Source organism: Balaenoptera physalus, assembly GCF_965194825.1.
Source record: "Balaenoptera physalus genome assembly, contig: HAP1_SCAFFOLD_884, whole genome shotgun sequence".
NCBI classification, from domain to species: Eukaryota; Metazoa; Chordata; class Mammalia; order Artiodactyla; family Balaenopteridae; genus Balaenoptera; species Balaenoptera physalus.
Window position 1 is genome coordinate 340,771 of NW_028125899.1, and position 23,421 is coordinate 364,191.

The 23,421-nt window shown below is 39.5% G+C and overlaps 1 protein-coding gene across 1 annotated transcript in view; it reads right to left on the reverse strand.

Annotated features, from left to right (window-relative positions):
* LOC309653691 (dihydropyrimidinase-like) overlaps positions 1-23,421 on the reverse strand; it is a 78,669-nt gene that overhangs the window by 32,235 nt on the left and 23,013 nt on the right. Inside the window, 3 exon segments of the mRNA XM_082478536.1 lie at positions 8,504-8,646; positions 10,731-10,875; positions 10,877-10,955. Of these exon segments, the coding sequence (XP_082334662.1) occupies positions 8,504-8,646; positions 10,731-10,875; positions 10,877-10,955 (367 nt within the window).

The window sequence follows — 23,421 nt, forward strand, 5'->3', positions numbered from 1 at the left end:
ATCACCCGGCTTTTTATAAGTTTAAAAGAAAAAGAAACATGGCTGCACTGCCTATCTTTCCCTTGACCTCCTTCAGCAACTTTAATGCAGTCCATTTTTAAGGTTACAGATTGTGTTGCAAGCATACTTCTACATGCCATTAATAAGTAATGAGAATTTTTTTAAAAAAAAGGAAAACATCTATGTTCCATGAAGCCAAACATCATTAGCAAACGCATCCATCCTCCAAAGGCTGGCTTTTTCTTGCATAACCAGAAGCTCGAATGGCCTGGTTGGGGCCCTTGGCTCAATGTGGGCTGTGGGCGCCCCCTTCAGGCTCTGGGGTGAAATGCACATTGCTGTCATTTGACATACTAACTAGTTAGTCAGCAGGGCAATTAATTGCTTTTGCTAAAAACCTTTCAGGAAATTTCGAAGGAAAATTCTGTTCCAACTCTAATGTTGTGGTCAGACAGAAAGCCTTCACATCACCAGCCTTTAGCTAATATTAAAATTAGGTAAAATCAAAAGGAGTATCTTGCAAGAACAAAAAAACCTACAGATATATCGATTTGTTCATTGGATTAAATGACGCTTCTTCACTAGATAAGCTCTTTTTAAAATTGCCTGTGTCTGTAATGAACAAGATTAAAACTGGAGATAGGCAGCCCGCGACCTCCTCATCCTCCCACTCCCTTCCACAGCCTGAACCTGGTCTTCCTGCTTGTAATCCCCGGCCTTAGCTGCCTCCACCCAGACCCTGCTACCAATGCCTCAGTCTACCTCACCTCCATGTTTAGCCTTGACTCTCAGGGTCAGAAGCCTCATTTCCCCTCCTCTCTAATGTGACCCTAGGTCCTATGCCAACGACTGCACTAGTGCAAGAATGATCTTTCCTCGCCGGGCTTCCGTAGCATCTTGTTTCTGCCTCCCACTTGATACCCTTCACACATTCCTCCTGAGGCTGAGACCCTTTGACTTTCTCTCTTATCTCCTCTCCATAGACTGTCAGCTTCCCAAAGGCAGGGCCTGGCTCTTGTACAACCTTGATCCTCATGCCTGGCTCTCAGCGGTGCTCCTTGCTGACTGAATGAAAGAACCAGGAAGATAGCCCTCTGTTAACTTCATTTTCTTCTCTTATTTATTATAAGAGCTGCTTAAAAAGCTAATTGCGCCCCAACCTCAAAAATGAAGGGGACAGGGGCTTCCCTGGTGGCGCAGTGGTTGAGAATCTGTCTGCCAATGCAGGGGGCACGGGTTCCAGCCCTGGTCTGGGAAGATCCCACATGCCGCGGAGCAACTGGGCCCGTGAGCCACAATTACTGAGCCTGCACGTCTGGAGCCTGTGCTCCGCAATAAGAGAGGTCGCGATAGTGAGAGGTCCGCGCACCGCGATGAAGAGTGGCCCCCGCTTGCCACAACTAGAGAAAGCCCTCGCACAGAAATGAAGACCCAACACAGCCATAAATAAATAAATTAATTAAATTAAATATGTATTTAAAAAAAAGACAAGTGAGAAAAAAAGAATTAAAAAAAAAAATGAAGGGGACACAAGGAAAAGAAGACCCGTGAAGCAGTTCTTTCTTCTTTCCTTAGAGAATCTTTTCTCCTTTATTCATCTTCATTTCAACAATTATTGATAATTTGCAATACGTTAAAAGTGTGAGAAAATGCTATTCTTCTTACTTTTCCTCTCACTATAACTGTCGTTGAATAAAATCTTTCCAATTTTCCTTTATGTCATTCCTTTACTTTTCCTCAGCTTTATTGAACTGTAATTGACATATAGCATTGTGTGAGTTTAACGTGTTGATTTTTTTAAAAAATTTATTTATTTATTTATTTATTTATGGCTGTGTTGGGTCTTCGTTGCTGCGTGCGGGCTTTTTCTCTAGTTGCAGAGAGCGGGGGCTACTCTTGGTTGCGGTGCATGGGCTTCTCATTGCGGTGGCTTCTCTTGTTGCGGAGCACGGGCTCTAGGCGTGCGGGCTTCAGTAGTTGTGGCTCGCGGGCTCTAGAGCACAGGCTCAGTAGTTGTGGCGCACGGGCTTAGTTGCTCCGAGGCATGTGGGATCTTCCAGGACCAGGGCTCAAACCCGTGTCCCCTGCATTGGCAGGTGGACTCTTAACCACTGCGCCACCAGGGAAGTCCCTAATGTGTTGATTTGATACACACTTACATATTGCAAAATGATTACTGACAAAGCACCTCCATCATGTCACATAATTACCATTTCTCTTTTGTGGTTAGAACATTTAAGATCTACTCTCTTAGCAACTTTCAAGTATATAATAGAGTTTATGCCACGTCTTAATCACATCAATCTTCCATGCAGTGTGGAACCTGTATCCTTCTCACTCACCCCTTCAACATTTATTGTGTTTCTACTCTGTGCTGAACTGGGTCAGACTCTGGGGATGTAGAATCAATTAAAACATAAAACTAGAGCATAATACCCCACTCCTTAAGTGTGGGCTGTGCATAGTGACTTCCTTCTAAAAGGTACAATATGGAAAGGGGAAGAAACGACTAATTGTACAGTGGAGAAAACGGATGCAGCTGATCCAGGTCAACAACGACAGTGAGAAGTCACGTTGATAGTAGGTACCCTTGAAAGGTTGTGATGAAAATAGTACTTTGCCTCTGTGGCCTTCCTCCCCAAACCCATAACCCCAGGCTAACATTGAGAGAAACGTCAAAACAAAAAAAAAGAAATAGACATTCTGCAAAATACCTGACCAGAATTCCTCAAAACTGTCAAGGTCATCAAAAATAAAGTCAGAAACATACAGAACAGACTTGTGGTTGTCAAGAGGGAGGGATGGAGTGGGAGGCTGGGATTAGCAGATGCCAAGTGTTATATACAGAATGGATAAACAACAAGGTCCTACTGTACAGCACAGGGAACTATATTCAGTATCCTGTGATAAACCATAATGGAAAAGAATATAAAAAAGAACATATATATATATATATATATATATATATATATATGTATGTGTGTATAACTGAATCACTTTGCTGTACAGAAGAAATTAACACAACATTGTACATCAACTGTACTTCAATAAAAATAAAAAAATAAAGTCAGAAAAATTCTCAGAGACCAAAGGAGCCTAAGGAAACATGACGACTAAATGTCATGTGGTGTCCTGGATGAGATCCTGGAATGGAAAAAGAATATTAGGCAAAAACTAAGAAAGTCTCAAAGTATGAACTCTAGTTAATACTAACCTATCAAAACTGGTTCATTCATTGTAGCAAATGTATCGGAGCAACGTAAGATAATCATAACGGAAACCCACTGTGGGGCATTTGGGAGTCTCTGTGCTAACTTTGCAACTTTTCTGTACATCTAAAACTATTCTGAAACAACACGTTTATTTTAAAAAATGGAATTAGACTTCAAGAATGTTAACGAGGGAGAAAGACAGTGAATAAAGGCTGTGACGCAGTGTGGTCGGTGGGCGTGCGGCATTCCAGAGAACGCAGTCTGCGAGGCGAGGAGAGGCAAACCGTCACGGAGGTGGGGGAGTGGCTGGAGACAGGGGGAAGCTATGGGTGACGTGCGGACAGTTAGCGAAGGCTTAAAACATTGTCTCGCACCAGACAGGTCCTCCTTGAGGTCATCAGCATAAATTTTGGCCAGGAACAGCCAGCTCAGATGAGCAACTTTCTCCTAACAAGCAGGCCAAGAGTAGAGACGGCTGGTGCTAGAGATCGACCTGGATAAGGGATCAGCATTCAGTTTCTGTCAAATTCTCTCTTTTGATATGAACTATGATAAATGCACTTTCTCCTTGTCCAAATATGTATTCCTTTTCAAAGGTGAGGGAGAAATGAAAACACTCAAACTGTCCGGTCTAATTCCTAGCAAGGTGGAGAGCCATGGGAAGGCCATTCCCTGTGGATCTTCTTTTTAACCCTACACCTGGGTATCTCCAGCGGTACCAGCCTTAAGTCTCCTCTGCTGTTGTAAAGTCTGAGGACAACACCAGCTCAGGTGTAAAGCATTGTCTTCCTTAGACAACTGGACAAAGAAAAATGACCTGAACTCCAGGTTGTGAATAATTCACTTCCTTTACTTACCACATATATTGTTGCTTGGAGGATATTTATAGGCTGTGATTATGTCTCTTTGAGTCATGTTTTCAGACTATATCAATTTAGACCACTCTCTCACCAGTGTTAGCTACTGATTTCTATAACATTCTTTGTCCTCCTTTTCCTAGTCAGTTGTTTCAGAATAGCCCGTAATGATCCAGATGTTTAGTTCTTATTCTTTTTTAAGGTCTATATATTACCTGCTTAATTTCCTTCATTTCTAGCCTAAGAATAACTAACTTAAGGTCAAGCTAAAAAGCCTCTGTGCTTTTAAGTTTCTATCACTTTCGCTCATCGGTTCTCTAGTATTTCTTATATAATATCTTTCCTTCACTTTGTAACAGTAATGATATCAGAAAATTAAATATTTACATTTTTATATATGTGTCTTTTAGTTAAATGATACATACTGGCATGTGATTACTAGTGCTGAGTCTTCTCTATTGATGTCTGCTTATTGTGTATAACTAAGCGCTAAGCATAAAGAAAACCAGCACAGCCCAAGAGCCTGATGTGTAGATCCTGTTCCCAGCTCATCAGTGCCAAGCTGGAGAACCCAGGCATGTCATTTAAGGTCTCTGAGTGTCCGTCCACTCTCTCATCTGTAAAATGAGATATTAATCATTTTTATGCCTACTTCCGAAGGTTTTTGTTAGAATCTCATGAGAAATGCAAAAATGTTTTGTCACCTTAGAAAGTGTTACACAAAATTACTAAGGTTATTTTATATTTATCTAGTTTGGCTGGAGGCAGATGAACCATAGGGTTCTATTTCTCTGACTCTCGGAGACTTTTAAAAAACTGGAGACCTTTTTGATTTTCTTTTCTTGTTTTAATGTCCTTTTGAAACACGCAGAAATATTATCTTTACTTGGGAGGATGTGTTGAAATGATCTAGCCCTCTTTGGATTTCTTTGACTTATATCTTGCTTCTCCAACCCTTTAAGAATTTTCTCTAAGCCACCGTCAGAATTTTTTACACTATGCTTATTCATCTTTTTCAGTGTGAAAACTGCAGAATGTGAGAAATGGGATAGAAGGGGTGGTTGAAGAGGAGGCTCCATAGAATAATGAATCTGGAAGAATACAGGCATACCTTGGAGATAGTGCAGGTTTGGTTCCAGAGCACTGTAATAAACTGAATATCATCATAGAGCAAGTCACATGAATTTTTTGGTTTCCCAGGGCATATAAAACTTATGTTTATACTATACTGTGTCTATTAAGTGTGCAGTAGCATTATGTCTAAAGAAACAATATACATACTTTAATGAAAAATTATTTTATTGCTAAAAAGTGCTAACCATCATCTGAGCCTTCGGCAAAGTCCTAATGTTTTTGCTGGTGGAGGGTCTTGCCTGAATGTTAATGGCTGCTGACTGACCAGAGTGGTGACTGCTGAAGATTGAGGTGGCAGTGGCAATTTCTTAAAATAAGACAACAATAAAGTTTGCCGCATCGATTGACTCTTCCTTTGACGAAAAAATTCTCTGTAGCATGCAGTACTGTTTGCTAGCATTTTACCTACAGCAGAACTTCTTTCAAAATCGGAGGTAATCCTCTCAAACCCTGCCTCTGCTTTATCAACTAAGTTTACAGGATATTCTAAATCCTTTGTTGTCATTTCAACACCTTCACAGCATCTTCATCAGGAGTAGATTTCATCTCAAGAAACTACTTTCTTTGCTCACACATGAGAAGCAACTTCTCATCCATGAAAGCTTTATTATGAGATTGCAACAATTCATTCACAACCTCAGGCCCCACTTCTATTTCTAGTTCTCTTGCTATTTCCACCACATCTGCAGTTACTTCCTCCACTGAAGTCTTGAACTCCTCAAAGTCATCTATGAGGGTTGGAATCAACTTCTTCCAAACTCCTGTGAATGTTGATATTTTGACCTCTTCCCATGAATCACGAATGTTCTTAATGGCATCTAGAATGGTGAATCCTTTCCAGAAGGTTTTCAACTGACTTTGCCCAGATCCATCAGAGGAATCACTATCTATGGTAGCTATAGCCTTATGAAATGTATTTCTTAAAAAATGAGACTTAAAAGTTGCAATTACTCCTGATTCATGAGCTGCAGAATGGGTGTTGGGTCAGCAGGCATGAAAACAACATGAATCTTGTTGTGCATCTCCATCAGAGCTCTTGGGTCACCAAGTGCATAGTCACTGAGCAGTCATATTTCAAAAGGAATCTTTTTTTCTGAGAAGTTGCTCTCATCAGCGGGGCTTAAAATATTCAGCAATATCCACAGATGTGCTGTCATCCAGGCTTTGTTGTTCCGTTTAGAGAGCACAGGCAGAGTAGATTTAGCATAATTCTTAAGGGCTCTAGGATTTTCAGAATGGTAAATGAGTACTAACTTCAACTTAAAGTTACCAGCTGCATTAGCCCCTAACAAAAGAGTCAGCCTGTCCTTTGAAGCTTTGAAGCCAGGCACTGACTTTTCCTCTCTAGCTGTGGAAGTCCTAGGTGGCATCTTCTACCGATATAAGGCTGTTTCATCTACATTGAAAATCTGTTGTGCAGTGTAGCCACCTTCATTAATGATCTTAGCTAGATCTTCTGGGTCACTTGCTGCGTTACCTTGTGCTTTTACGTTACGGAGATGACTTCTTTCCTGAAACCTCATGAGCCAACCTCTGCTAACTTCAAACTCTTCTTCTGCAGTTTCCTCACCTCTCTCAGCCTTCATAGAATGGAAGAGAGTTAAAGCTCTGGATTAGGCTTTGGTTTAAGGGAATGCTGTGGCTGGTTGGATCCTCTATCCAGACCACTAAAACTTTCTCCGTATCAGCAATAAGGCTGTTTCACTTTCTCATCATTCGTGTGTTCACTGGAGTAGCACCCTTAATTTCTTTCAATAACTTTTCTTTTGCATTCACAACTTGGCTAACTGTTGGGTGCAAGAGGCCTAGCTTTCAGCCTATCTCAGCTTTCAACTTGCCTTAATCATTTCTAGCTTTTGATTTAAAGTGAGAGACGTGAAACTGTTCCTTTCACTTGAACACTTAGAGGCCACTGTAGGGTTATTAACTGGCCGAATTTCAATATTGTTGTGTTTCAGGGAACAGGCAGGCCCAAGAAGAGGGAGAGAGACGGGGGAACAGCCGTTTGGTGGAGTAGTGAGAGCACACACAAGTTCACTGTCTTACAGGGGCTCAGTTCGTCCCCAAACAATTACAATAGTAACATCAAAGATCACTGATCGGACTTCCCTGGTGGTCCAGTGGTTAAGACTCCGTGCTCCCAACGCAGGGGGCCCAGGTTCGATCCCTGGTCAGGGAACTAGAGCCCGCATGCCACAACTAAAGATCCCACGTGCCACAGTGAAGATCCCATATGCTGCAACTAAGACCTGGCCCAACCAAATAAATAAATTAATTAATTAAAAAAAAAAAAAATCACTGATCACCACAACCAATGTAATAATAATGAAAAAGCTTGAAGTATTGCAAGAATTACCAAAATATGATGCAGAGACACAAACTGAGCAAATGCTATTGGAAAACTGGTGCTGATAGACTTGCTCCATGCAGGTTTGCCACAAACTCTCACTTAGTTAAAAACATGGTATCTGTGAAGTGCAATAAGGTATGCCTACATAGACGTCCGTTTACTACAACATAACCCTTAATAGACTTTGAATAAATGCCTATTCAGTAAAGGTAGAAGGTCTTATCGTATCCCTGTTTGCACACGTACGCGTGCATGCACACACACACGCAATGTTAAAGTATGTGGGATTTTCTCCATTACAGCTGCAGAGTTTATGAAAAACAGAAATCAGGATGCAGGTGTTGTCTGTGCCAACATCCTATAAGGAGAAATTAACAAAGCTTCAGCTTCTATTGAATACTTTTCTGAATTGGTGGAATCAGCCAAGCCTGCGATACTCACGTAGAATTATGGAAATTGGAAACAAAAAGCCGGAGTCTACTGGGAATGACAGGCTCAAGATGAACTCAGCTGGAAAATTTGGCTAACTAAAAGTGACATCCTTTGTGCTGGAATTTTTCTATCTGGAAGCTGCAAGAAGGCTGTAATTATTTCGAGTTTTCAATGCAGCCCTTTTCAAACTAAGCCTTTCCTTTTCTTCATTGCTCTGCACCTTTCCTCCATGTGAACTCAGGTGTTTGCCAAGCACTGAAGTGGGAAATTCATACTGGTTTTATACACACATGCATTTCCAGGGAATGGGAAGCAACACAACTTTTGCATTCTCTATGCCAAGGAAAACAAAAGAATGTTTGTACATCAAAACCTTTATCTTGTGCATAGGCTCAAAATACCTGAGCCTGGCTAAATAAATCACCTAATAAGAAATGGCTGATTAAGGCCAATGAAAATTTCTTTGCAAGTTAGTGCTTTGTCTCCATGGAGAAGCCAATACAAAAACTTAGACTTACCTTGTGGCTTTTGGGTCCCAAATCACAATGTCAGCATCTGAGCCCACAGCTATTCTTCCTTTTCTTGGATACAGATTAAAGATTTTAGCTGCATTTGTGCTGGTAACTGCCACGAACCAGTTTTCATCCATTTTGCCACTGTGCTGTAAAACAATTCAAGGAAGAAAATACATTTCTTTTCCTGATAAATGATAAAACACTAAAAATCTCCTGTCAATCAAAGTATAAGAATTTTCTCTCTTAGAACCAAATAAAACTGCATCGAATTTCTTATATCGTGAAGCCAAACACATCTGTGAATACTGATAAATCTTAAACAATCATAATGATAATGATGGGGATGAATGGGGTTATATATGGAAGCCTGAAGACAATTTTTCAAAAACCTATCAGCTTAACAAAACAGCCCCATTAATTTTTCCCATTCTTTCCAAAATCACACAGACAAGAGCTAAATATTGGTAACAATATTTCCAATTCTTGTTTAAAGTTTACTACCACCACCTACTACATTTATAATCTGGGCCTAAGATTTATGAGATGATCATGTAGACATTATATGGAATATTATAGAGTTAAAATGAGATAGACCTATAATTCAGGTGACACGCTTTTAGAAATCAACTAAGAGGTTCAATTTTGTGCTACTGAAATTTACATGAACCAACAGTCATGGACAGTCTGCTATAAGAGATTTTAATATGGACAAACTTCAGTGGGATGTGATCCCTCTAAAATGATTTGTTTTTAAATGTTGAGAATTTATCCCTATGTACATTTACATGGCAAGAGCATCCTTAAGGTTTATTTAATTATCAAAGGGTCCCCATCTCATAAAAACATTAAGAACCATGTCCTGAAAGTAATTTTCCCCTAAATAAACCATCTGAATGTTTCAGAAAATAACATAGGCTCCTGTATATTATGAAGAAGTATCTGATCACTTGAAAGCCATTTCTACACTTTATATATTATGAAAATCTGCTGTAATGAAGGTACTCATTGTAATTCACACAAGTTCAAAGTGAAAGGTTGGACTGTTATCAAGAAAGTCTAAGCAGAGAGAAAGAGAAGAAAAGTCATCTGGGATGCTTAGAATTAGGGTAGAGGTAGCAGGGGGTGGAGAGGACAATTGGTAGAAGATAGGGCTGTAGAGATGTTTTGAAGATCCTTGCATGGAAATTAACTGTTCAAATATCATCCAATAAGTAATGCTGAAAATTAAAGGATCTTAGAGAGGAAAGTAGCATGAACAGACCCTGGTGTTTGAAAGGCAACTCTGGTCTTAGAGTATGGGATAGATTGTAGTAAGCCAGAGAGTGGAGGCAGGGGCACCAGCTGTGAGACTACTGCAATAGTCCAAACAAGACATGGGACTCAAAGTAGAATGGTGGACATGATGGTGGAAATAAGGAGGCATTTTGGAAATAAAATTGACAAGACCTGGTAAAATATTAGAGCTAGAAGTCAGGGGTATGTGTAAGGGATTCTGAGGTGTGAGATGTGATTAATGTGCCATTGAAGGGAGGGGTTCTGAGAGATGGGTGAGAATGGCATGACAATGGGGACCTCAGGTCTTACCAGGCAAGTCTCCACTGCTGATCTTTACAACTACACTTGTCAGCTGGCTGGATAGGCTAACATATGAACATTTAGCCATTTGATTCTTCTTCGTCCTCAGGTAGAAAATTTTAAATCATGAAATTTTTTAAAAAATCTTTCTATATTTTGGATTATTATTTATGTAACCTCATACAGCAGTTTTTAAAACATAATATCCAAAAGTTCTTTAAAAGGGATATCTACATTTTTCTATGAAAAGGAGGTATGAACGTAATAAAAATTCTTCATGTCCTTTCAATCATTCCAAGTATTTGTATCAGTGACACATGAGGAACTAGGATTCAAAAACATGGAAATCAAGTCGAAGTGCTATTACATTTCAAAGATTTCAAGAATAATCCTCTAGGTACCCAATCTAAATTTATCCCCTAATGTCTGCATCATGGTGCAAAGCATCCTCTAAACCATGCAGAGAAGAAAATTGTTTTTCATTATTATCTTGGGGGATGGCATGGTGGTGCTGATACTGTTGTATTCCCAGTTTCCACTCTAGTGAAAACAATCAAAAAACTTCTCTATGAAGGCTTTTGCCACTCTGGTCCTAAAATGGGCCAGATTCTGGCTGAAAAATCAGGCAAAACAGACTGAATCCTGTGAAACTCACCACGCCTTTTTCCCATGTTACTGACATCCGGTCCTCAACACCATTCACTCCATTGGGAATCTTAGTAAAATCATCCTTCCCAAGAGCTTTCTGGCAGGTGTTGAAAGTGCAGTGGTCAGACCCTGTTATGGTTAGATCACCACTGTAAAAGAGAAACACACAAGAGCAATAGGGGTGAGTAGATAGAATATGTCAGGAGGAAGCTACCATAACCTTCCCTGGTCTCTGGACCCCATTCTCAACTGATAGTCAGAAAACTGCAATGGAGAATGAGCAGCTTTTTTCAAGTACATATTTCACCCATGCCTGTCTCTATTCCAGGAAACACTTTTGGAGAATAATACTCTTACATGAAGCATGATGAAGGATCGTGCTTGGGTCAGAAAAAGTGGGTTCTAGGCTCCATCACCTATTGGTTATATGACGATGAGTTTGTCCAATGCTCAGTTTCTCATCTAGAAATTGGTAATTATATATACTTGATGACAAGTATTCAGGATCACTGGCAATAACATAAGTGAACATTTCTTGTGAGTACAGAACTACACAAAGATGAACCAGGGTGATTCACATGAACAGAGGCAGCCCCTGGCCACATGGCAATGTTGTGATGAGCAGAGGTGGGACACTGGCTGAGGATGTTGAGGTCACGAGCAACAGGAATTGTGCTTTGACCTGTGAGTCACCTCGGGGATGTAGAAGGCTGAAGGAGGTAGGAGCCTGAAAGGAAATGGCAAGTGAACTCTTGGACAGTCTGTGGTGAAAAGCTCTTTGTTAACCTGGATCTGAGTATCCGTGAATGGGGAATGTCTGAATGTCCACGAATGGTGTATTTCTCAAGAAAAAATGATCAAAGTGTCTCCCAAAACAGCATCTGAAAATAGTTTGGATGGCCTTTCATGGGGATAACCTGCTCAGAGGGTACGATTTTGCCTTTCACCTCTCCAGTGGCTCTGCCCTAGATCATCATCTCTTGTATCTATACAACAAGCACATCTGGTTCCTGGGTTATATCAGCATAGAAAAATATTCAAGACTATTCTGTACGATAAAAATGGGGCATATTGAAGAGACCTGGTCCTAGGCAGCAAGAGATAGAAAAGACAACGAAAAAATCAGAGCAGAGGAAAATTTCAGTAAAAATGATCTGATTTCTCTGTGGCCAGGAGAGATTTTACACCACATCATAACACAATTAAGCCAATGCTTTTGGGTCTCCAGATGAAGGATTCCCCAGGGCCTGTGAGATCAAGTAGAACAGAAGACTGGGAGGTCAATGGAAGGTCCAGACCTCCATTTGCAGCAACATGGATGGACCTAGAGATTATCATACGCTAAGTGAAGTAAGCCAGACAGAGAAAGAGAAATAGCATATGATATCGCTTATATGTGGAATCTAAAAAACAATGATACAAACGAACTTATTTACAAAACAGAAATAGACCCACAGACATAGAAAACAAACTTATGGTTACCAAAGGGGAAGGGAGGGAGGGATAAATTAGGAGCTTGGGATTAACAAATACACACTACTATATGTAAAACAGATAAACAACGAGGACCTACTGTATAGCACAGGGAACTATATTTAATATTTTGTAATAATCTATAAGGGAAAAGAATCTGAAAAAGAATATATATATATATATATGTATATATGTGTATAACTGAATCACTTTGCGGTACACCTGAAACTAACACAGCATTGTAAATCAACTATATTTTAAGAGAATAAATAAAGATAAAACTTTTAAAAAAGATGAGGTTAAGGCTTATAGGATTAAGTAACTTCTGTACAGTTAAATTACATGCACTCAGCATAGATGGGGTGGAGAAGGTAGGGTCCGAATCCAGGCATTTTGACTTGAGTGGTCCTAACCTCTACACTATACTATCCTGATGACAATGATCATATGGTCATACGGAGTCCAACCACACTATATCTCTGTTGCAAGTAGATTGATCAGCTTTGCACACCCTTAAGGTATAAACCTCCTCTAAAAACTTATGTTAAATAAAATAACACTCAGATAATAAAATTGTAGCCAGGAATGCATATTTATAAAATCATGCAAATGAGGCCATCAAAAGCACACTATGTTAGAAAAGTTAATAGCTTGTAGTGAATTTGAATTTAAAATCAGGAGCCTATCTCTGATTAGGATTTGTCAGCATAATAGATTCTTTGGCACCAACCTGCTCATATCCAAGCAGTCATGAAGGAGAGTGCACAGAAAGGAGAAGCTGGCATCCCAATTACTTCACTCTAGTTAACCAGATGCCAGACTTTAGTTAAAATCCTGATACACAACTGAAATGCACTGATTTCCTCAGAGTCCTGACCGTGGATGGCCACCAGCTGCCTGAGTCATACTGAGTTGGAACGTAGCACCCTATTACCTCACAGATCATTTCTCCCCAAAATGAGCCATCTTCCTCCAGTGAGCCTAGGGATTTGAAAAACCCTGAAAGCAAGGCTGCTTGAAGCCTAACCAACTTTGCCTCTTATGTAACCTAGCATCAAACTACTGCTAATAAAAGTTCTCCTCCAAGAACTTAGCCACGGCTAATATCCTTCACTTTCACGATATACACACATTAGGTGAATCCCACCCCGTTTCTTACTGTCCTATTCCCAGAAAAGAGGAAATGCCGTTAGTATCTCCTTCTGGTGTACCGAACAAGAAACAATCACTTTTAACATGAACTAAGAGGTAATGCACTATTTACTGGAGAGATAACAGGACAGGCATGGTATTGTATTTGCAGGTACAAAGAGACCTTCCTATTCCAAGAGAACTTCTTATGGATGCTTGGACAATGAAAAACTCAGATTCTTGATCTGCAATCGCTTTACAAGTTGCCAACTCAGGATTTTTCCTGGTACTTCATTACAGAGGAAAGAGTCTAATCACATGTTCTGTTCAATCATTTGGCCCATCAAGGTGGTATGGGAATACAGTTCCAAAATTTCTACAATTTTAATAGCTCTCAGGAAAAATTAAAAGTGTCAGCATCTACCAGGAGTTTGCCAGGACTCTTTTGAAACCAGATGACAGGTAATTTCCTTGGAAGGGCTTAGCACCTTTAAAATATGACGTGCCACTTTTTTGGTATATACAACAATCTCTTCATTAACAGGGTTATTTTCAACTGTCTCCCCATTAATTATCTGTAAGTACTTAAAAAAATGAAAAAATAAAAAAGTAAAAATTTCTAACTATTCTTCCCTGTATTTCACAATGGTTCTAAGACATTTTTCAAAGGACTAAACAGCATGCAAGCTGTAAAAAGGAAACAAGGGGCCTGGATAATACATCAATTGAAGAATCAAACTAGATTAATTCAGCATAATGGCGGGTTCTGTTAGATTTGGGCCAGAAATGAAGTAGTAATAAACATATCTAATGTATGTATAGCACTCTAGAGTTTGCAAATACAGCTTGAAGATCATATACCTTACTTGACCTTCATGGCAACCCAAACACTGATTTGACAGACAAAGAAACTGACACTCAATAAGACTAATTTCTCTATGACACAGGGGTAGTGAGTGGTACATTAGAATTAGAATCCTAGTATACTGATAACATACCATACATACGCAGTATGTTAGTAGGAAAAGTATCATTTTTCATTTCTTGGTAAAGAGCATGTATTTTTAAAAGTCAACCATAAGATCTGTGGACATGGTTAAGCAATTTTCCAATTTCACTTACTGGTTTGATTTGCTACACTTAACAGGTTAGTAATGAAAAGTCCTAAATCTGTCCTAGTCTGATACTCTCCTGATTACATTCGAGACCAGACGATTTCAGCAACTCCTGGGAGACAGTACATATCCATCATTAACATCCTCCCACTGTCTCAGCAAGTTTCACATTATGTTGTATCCTGTCTCCCCATACGTGTTCTCTCCTTCTTTCTCCATCTTTTAGCTCAAAACCAAAAAAGAGTCTTCACTTATGATGCAATCTCCCAGTTAAAGGAGTTCCGCTCTCTGAGACATTGTTACGACTTCCAAATAGTGAAACATGTCAAAGCAACCAAAACTACGCCCCATCCCTGACCAGACAGCCCATTGTTTATTAGATGAAAGTGACAGAGCAGATGTCAACATCTTGTCTGAATTTGGGAGCAGCATGTAATCAAGTCATGGGATCTTTTAGAAAAGGTTGAAAGATGCAGAGAAGCTGGCATAGGTGCCCAGGAGTGGAAGCACTGCCTGCCAAACAGAAGGCCAAACGCTTTTATAAAAATAATTTCTCCCAGCTAGAAGGATAAAGTAGAACCTTCCTGGGCTTTGCTTGCATTCAAAATATTACACTTACAAAGAAAGAAAATAATTGAGAAGGAAAATATGTAGAAGCAGCATAATAAAGTAGCTCACACAGATTTAGGTTCAAATCCTGATCTTGCTTTTAGTTGGTGACCTTGTGCATGATAAGTCATTGCTCTTGGTCTCAGTTTTTCTCATCTATGAAATGGGATCATAAAGTCCCTCTAGTGTGGCAATTTTGTGAGGATCAAACAACTTAACGTATACGAAAATACCTAGCATCTTCCTGGGATCCTGCAGTCACTTCATGTTATGAGCTGAATTGTGTCCCTTGTCAAAATTCACATGTTAAAGTCCTAACCCCCAGTATCTCAGAATGTGACTGTATTTGGAGATAGGGCGCTTTAAAGAGGTAATTAGGTTAAAATGAGGTCATTAGAAGTGAGCCCTCATTCAATACGACTGGGGTCCTTATAAGGAGAGGAAATCTGGACACACACACACACACACAGAGGGAAGACAACGTGAAGACACAGGGAGGAGACAGCCCTTCCAAGCCAAGGAGAGAGGTCTGGAGCGCACGCATCCTTCCTTCAGTGCCCACAGGAAAACCAATGTTGCCAACACTTAGGTCTTGAACTTCTAGCCTCCAGGACTGTAAGAAAATTAATTTCCGTTGTTTTAAGCCACCCAGTCTGTGGTACTTTGTTAGAGCAGCAAACAAATACATTCTACAAATGTTAGTTTCCTTATGGTTACACAATTCTTTTTTTTTTTTTTAATCTTTTAAAATGGGCAGTCTTGAACTGCTTCGCAGTTGGACATAAGGTAAATCATCTTGTTCTAAATTTAAAGGACAAGGGATGTTCGGATGTTCATGCACAAGAGAGAAAAAAGGAAGCCTGAGATTCAAATCCACCTTAACTCGGGCACACATCAACCCTTTCTTAGGAAAAGCACTGGTTACCAAGCATCAGCTCATAGTACTTGCGTGAGATTTGGTTTTCTCTCTTCAGCACCAACAAGCAGGGGGCAGTGTGACCACATGGGCAGAGAGTGGCCTCTGTGTGGCCCTTTTTCCCTGTTAGTCCCCAAATACAAAAGAAATACGCTGTGGGGGGGGGGGGCAGAGTTTAAATAAAATGGAAAATAGGACATCTAAACCTCTCTGTAAGAGAAGTTTATATTTTACAGCAATAAGCCTAGAAAATAAAGCTTTCTACAACATGGAAAACCAAAACCAAAGCAAAGCAAAGCAAACAAAAACCCCCAACCATCATGTAGCCCAGTTCACTGTGAGCTACCTGAGAACCAAAGTTATCTTAATCATTTTTGCAAATCCAATGCCAAGAGCACAGTGCCAAGCATATATTAGATGTCCAGTAACTTGGTTTTTTATGAAAAGCATAAAGAAAACATTTTATTAATAAGTTCAAGTGAGAGTCATATTTATCCCCTAAAGACACAAATATGGATATAAAATAGAATTAGCTTTATTAAGGTAAATTAAAACAAGTTAAACAGGGAACTAAAAAAAAGTACTGAAAATTTCAGTCATTAATTGGTAAACAAATTTATTATAACAGATATACACCAAAGAGAGCATCAAGTAAGTTGCTGGGAGAAATCGCCACCATTCTAAGCAAAGCACCAGAAAAGTAATGAATCCATATGCATGCAAGTTTTACTGGGAGGTGGGAAGGAGAGGTGAACAATATGTTTTTTTAAACATTATTAATTCCATATGTCAATACACGGCAGAAAAGGAACATCGATACCCAAAGCTACTCAAACCAAAGTAAAAAATACCTCTGCCACTGAAACAAATGACATATATTGACACATATACTATTTGGACAAAGACTAGAGTACAGTGAGTGAGAGAGGTCTGAGAGTGGTAGGTGGGAACTTGTATATGAGATACAATTTCAGCTGGTTTGTCCAACTTTATACTGGGGGTATGGAGCAAGGGAGGGGGGATTCTGCTTCTGGAAGAAAAGGATAACACCCTAGGGACAGCCTTCTGATTCCTTTGCCTCATTTTTTGCAAAAGTGGCTTCTCACAGTAAAGATGGGAACTAACCTAGTTACTCAACTTAGATTAACTGAGACTTGAAATAAGCATGAAATTGAAATTCCTTGCAAACGGTCAAAGGCAACTCAGCTTTCCATGGCTTGCATGTGAAAGCTTTCTTCTTTTCCCTGTAACCTGCTTTTCACTTTTTATTGCAGGTGCTGAATGCTAAAAGGAAATATCATGGTAGGGAAACCGCAGGCTTTGAAAGAAAGTTGATGGACTGAACATGCATTCCCGTCTCTTGCTTCCCAGTTCACATCAAACCCTGGTGAAGATGTACAACAGATGAACAAAATCCAAAACTGTGCTGAGAATAAAAAGAGGAACCATGGCCGACCAGAGGTTATGACAGATTGTAGGAAGACAGAAAGCTGATGGGATGGCAATGCTTCTAAAGGAAAGTAGAAGCAGCTACAGCTTGAACTCAAACGAGCAGAAGGGTCATGACAGACATTCCTCCTGGTGTGGGGAAGGGGATGAGTTGGGGCAGTTAGCCCTCATCCCACCCTCTGCCTGGGGAACAAAGCTTTCTAAGGTGGTGCTGATGCTACAGAGTGAAGCTCACCTGAAAACCGAAGCTCACCAGTGACCACGCCCCATTTACATTCACAAAGTTCATAGTCTCATTGTTGCTGCTCTCATTTGGGGGCGGGGCCTGCTCAACAGCAGAGGGAATCCACACCAGCTCCTTACTCTAATCACCTGAACTGTCCAGTCATGAATACAGACAGCCCAAGATCACCAGACACTTCAAGAAAAAACAAACAACATAAAAAGAAGGGCCAAGATGTTTAAAAAAAAAACTGAAAAATTGACTCAGCAAGAAACAAAGATAATCCAGGAAACAGAATTAAAAAAAAAAAAAAATCTCTGTTAGTATTCTAATGAGGTCAAAAAGATCTCATCTACTGAAGGAAAAAAATTTAAAAGTAAGCAACTGTAGGAAAAAAAAAGAGCTATCAGAGAACAAGTGTTTTCTTGGAAATAAATATATCATTACCAAAATTAAAGTTTATTAGAAGGAAAGAAGAAGTAAACAAAATCCTTTCCTAAAATACAGAGCAAAAAGCAGGTTTTTTTAAAGGTGAAAGTAGTTAAAGGACATGGAGGCTTAGTTCAAGAGGTCTTATACTGGAGTTCCAAGAGAGGAACAGAGAAAATTAATATGAAGGAAATAATAGAAGAAAAAATTTCAGAATCAAAGATCAGCCTTCAGGGGCTTCCCTGGTGGCGCAGTGGTTAAGAATCTGCCTGCCAATGCAGGGGACACGGGTTCGAGCCCTGGTCTGGGAAGATCCCACATGCCACGGAGCAACTAAGCCCGTGAGCCACAACTACTGAGCCTGCGCGTCTGGAGCCTGTGCTCCGCAACGGGAGAGGCCACGACAGTGAGAGGCCCGTGCACCGCGACGAAGAGTGGCCCCGGCTTGCTGCAACTAGAGAAAGCCCTCACACAGAAACGAAGACCCAACACAGCCAAAAATAAATAAATAAAAAAAAAAAAAAAAAAAAAAAGATCAGCCTTCAGATTAAACAGACATCTGAACATGAAGGTGAATTTTTAAAAATCCTACTGCTAAACATAGTCTTAATATAATTTCTGGAAGTCTAAAATGAAGAGGAAATATAAAAATCTTCCGGATGGTGAAAAAAGTGACAAACGGACATGAATTTTATTGGCATTTGTCTATGTATCAGTAACACTAGACGCCAGAAGAGAATGAAATGGTGCCCTTATAATTCACAAGGAAGTAATTCTGAACCTAGAATTCTATGTCCATTCAAGTTGCAAACAAGCTTGAGGACAAAGAATCAGAATATTTACCTTCTAACACTCTTCCTTTAAAACTCACATGAGAGGGACTTCCCTGGTGGTCCAGTGGTTAAGAATCTGCCTTCCAGCACAGGGGACACAGGGAACTAAGATCCCACATGCTGCAGGGCAACTAAGCCCCGATGCAGCGAAATAACTCACTAAATAAATATTTTTTTAAAAAATCACATGAGAGGGGCTTCCCTGGTGGCGCAGTGGTTGAGAATCTGCCTGCCAATGCAGGGGACATGGGTTCGAGCCCTGGTCTGGGAAGATCCCACATGCCGCAGAGCAACTGGGCCCATGAGCCACAACTACTGAGCCTGAGCGTCTGGAGCCTCTGCTCCGCAACAAGAGAGGCCCACGCGCCGCGATGAAGAGTGGCCCCCACTTGCCGCAACTGGAGAAAGCCCTCGTACAGAAACGAAGACCCAACACAGCCAAAAATAAAAATAATAAATAAATAATAAATACAAAATTTAAAAACAAAAACATAAAATCTGGAAAAAAGTTGAACACCTATATATCCACTGCAGACTTTACAATTAGTATTAAAAAAAAAAAAATTACATGAGAATCTTCACAGTAATTCAAGGAAAGGGGAGAGATGGGATCCAAGAAACAGTATATCCAACCTAGGATTCTGTGAAAAGAAATCCAAGGATGGCATCTCTACAGCTTGGAAAGTATAAAAATAAAGCAGAAAGCCAAAAGATTCTCCTCCTAAAAAAATATCTCTGCAAGAAGAGCTGATTCATTTCAATAGAAGCTGATTCCATTCAATAGAAGGTATGAGGTAGAAGCTAGAAAATCTTCATGATATAGAAGGTGTACATGTTTCTTTTCTGAACCTATATTCAAAAGAGCTAACTGGAAAAATTCCAAGCCCAAAAAAACTTTACAAGACAATAATGGTCTAAATATGTAGCCAATTAAAATAAGGCATGCCGTTAATCTTATGGGAGTGTAGGAAAGGAAACCCACTTCACCTTGACACTTGGCGATGGCCTCTCCAAGAGTTAAATGACATTAGCTTTCACTCTCAAGTTAGTGATATAAATTCCTCTGAGGTTCTCTTCTCCTGAATTGTTTCTACCAAGAAGAATATTTCCACAATCTTACTTTATAACAGTTCTAAATTTTAGACCTAACCTATAGACAAAGCTTGAAAGACCTGATTCTAGTTCTAAAGCCAACTGAAAATGCGGTAACTCCTGTCCATGTAAAAATAATAATACGGCTGAAAGAAGTCGGGAGGGGGCAGAGAGGGTGATGCTGGGCCTCTCAATTCCTTCTCAGCCTAGTAGAGAATAAAGAGATACCACACACAAAAAATAGCCAAAATACATAAATTTAAGTAATATTACCTGAAGTGAACATTTACTACTAACAAAACTCAGGAGGTGAGAGGTAAGATTTATGTAGGCTAGACTGTTCTTTTTTCATCACTCAGAGTCAAGTGATACTGTCAAAAATTTATAAGTCACTACTTACAAATTTATGGTTTAGAAATTTGAAGGAAACCACCAAAAAAACAGACATGGTTAAAAATTGCTAGTTCCAAGGACTGAGCTGAGAGAGATAGAAGATGTTTACTCTTCACTTAATAGATTCTTGACCATTTCCATTTCTGGAATGTTTTCTCCTTTTAACAATGATAAAAAAATAACAAAATGATGGCAATATTTTAAATAAATCTGTTAAAAATGTAAGGCCAATAAACAAAACCAATTAAATATAAACTTGGTATCTGCATTTCCCAACTCTGTAAACTGATTTCTTCTGGAACAGGGTGGAGGGTAATAAAAAATGTGGGCTTTGGAGTTGGATAGACTTGAATTTCAGGTTTAGCACGTACTAGTAAAGAGATCATGGGCTTAATTTACCAAACTTTTCCAAGCCTCAATTTCATCAGTCACAAAACAGTGAAAAAATTTAGCTTGAAGCATTGTTATGACAATTTAAAAAAAGATTGTATATTACAATGCATTGATGAGATAATCTATAATAAAACTTGAAATGAGATAAAGGATATATTAAAATATGTGCCAAGCACATATTAAGCACTCAACAAAGTTAGCTGTTATAATCATTAACCCTCAGGTCGCTATCTTTGGGGTATATAGTTGGCAATTCAACAATAAAATCCAAGGTAATAAGAGCATTGTATTGCTAGGCAACTACAATAGAGACAGTTACTAATCGGGTATCTTTTGTGCCTCCTGGGGCAGTGAGTCTCAAATTCAATACGCATAGGAATCACCTGGGGTTCTGGTTATAAGGGCACATTCTGATTCAGTGCATCTGCGATGAGGTCCAAGGACCTGCATCGCTAACGAGCTCTCACGGGATGTCAGCACTGTGTTCCAGGGACCACACTCTGAGTGGCAAGGCCCTAGATGATGGAATGGGCTGGCAAAGGTATCTACAGATGTTCATATTACAAATCTATAAGGCTGAATTTTTTCTTCTTTAAACAAGATAACAATGAATAGATGTATCTTGCTCTTTTATGTTCAGAAACTGCGTTAGATGATAAATGCATACAGAGTAGAGGGATCTTCTATAACAGGTCAGTGTGTCCACCAGCTCTTGTCACTCTGTACTCCCCATGGATCTGCCCTTGGATTGGCTGACGCAGTCACCATGTGAATGGATTGACACTGCTTGACCACCTGTGAGAGGTCACATGCCAGCGATGGAACAACCTCTCGTGCTAATTTATTCTGGACCTCTGCTGCCTCGGAAAATTGCGCGTTAGAGTATTTTCACAAGTGTTATTACGGTAAATCATTTGGGCTGACATTTTAAGTATTTCATGTTTACAACCCCTTTGCAAAGGGATTTAGCAACGTCCAAAAAGTAGATATGCACTTGCCCTTTGAACCATTTCCAGGTTCTCATTTCTAGGACTCTACCCTGAGGCTACCCTTTTGTGGGAGACACAATAATGGTGCCCCAAAGATGTCCATGTCCTAATCCCCATAGCCTGTGAATATGTTAACCCTACTTGGCAGAAGGGACTTCACCGATGTGAGTAAATTAAGGATCTTGAGATAGGGAGATTATCCTGAATTAATTAGGTGGGTTCAATGTCATCCAAGGACCCTTAAAGTAGAAGAGAGAGATCAGAATAATGCAATGTTCTCCATCCACCATTGCTGGCTGTGAAGATGGAGGAAGGGAGACAGGAACAAAGGAATGTAGGTGGTCTCTAGAAGCTAGAGAAGGCAAGGAAGGGCATACCCCCTAGAGCCTCCAGAAGGAACACAGCCCTGCTAACACCTTGCTTCCAGCCCAGTGTGACCGACTGCAGACTTCCGACCTCCAGAGCTATAAGATAATAAATGTGTGTTGTTTTAAGCCATTAGGTTTGCTGTAATTTGTTACAGCAGTAATAGGAGACTAATACACCTTCCACAAATATGAAATAGCATAGGCATAGGACATCACTGTGGTTCTATTTGTAACAGCTAAAGATTGGAAACGACCCAAATATCCATAATTAGAGACTAGTTGAACAAATACAGTGGCATGCTCTGCACCTGTAAACAAGAATGAGGAAGCTCTCTATACCTAATATGAGCTGACCTTTAGGACATATTTTCAAGTAGGAAAAAACAAGATACACAACACTATGGATTTTACCTTTCAAGTAGGAAAGAAAGAGAAATAAAAATATAGATATGTTCCTTTTTCATAAAGAGAAACACTACAGGGTAGGCCAGAAATAAATTAATAAAAATAATTACTTATGGGGTATGTGATGAAGAAGCTAGGGAAGGAAGCAAGATATCCCTGAGAATATATCTTTTAATATATCACTTTGACTTTTGGGCCAGGTACACGTTTTACATATTCAAAATATAAAATTATATTTAAAAATAATTTAAAATAAAATTAAAATATTCATATTTAATTTTAATAGTTTTCTGCCTACGATTTACATTCTAAAACCTTCCCTAGACTTACTCCGCTGCTAATGGAATTCTATCCCAATGCAAAATAAATACTCTAATCGAGAAACTGTTTCCTGACACAACTGGCAAAATCACAGATTGCTGGTGGGTTAAGATTGACCATTTCTGCTGATTTTGCTGTTTGTTAAACCATATTCTGACATTACGGACCTAACTGACAGGCTATGGGACACACGGTACACCACCTGCAAAGCAAATAGAGAAAACCAATTTCATAGAGCTAGCAACGGCGCCATCTGGTGGCAAAACCTAAAGCTATAACTTAAAATTGAAGTACAGATTCTTTTTGAAGTGGTATGCTCTTTTATACTGAAATTATACTATATGTGGGGAAAAAAAGCAACCAGAAATGGCTGGTAGTAAGACCTTATTAACTCCTGTGTGAAACTGAGGTGACTCTTAGTACACGATACTGATATATTACATTTAAAAATGCATTTAGCTTGCACAAAATCCTTATTGAAACTCAAGCAACAAGAAGCAATTTTGAAAAAAATTATTTTAGTGTCAATTATAGACATGCCAAATCTATTTTCATAGTT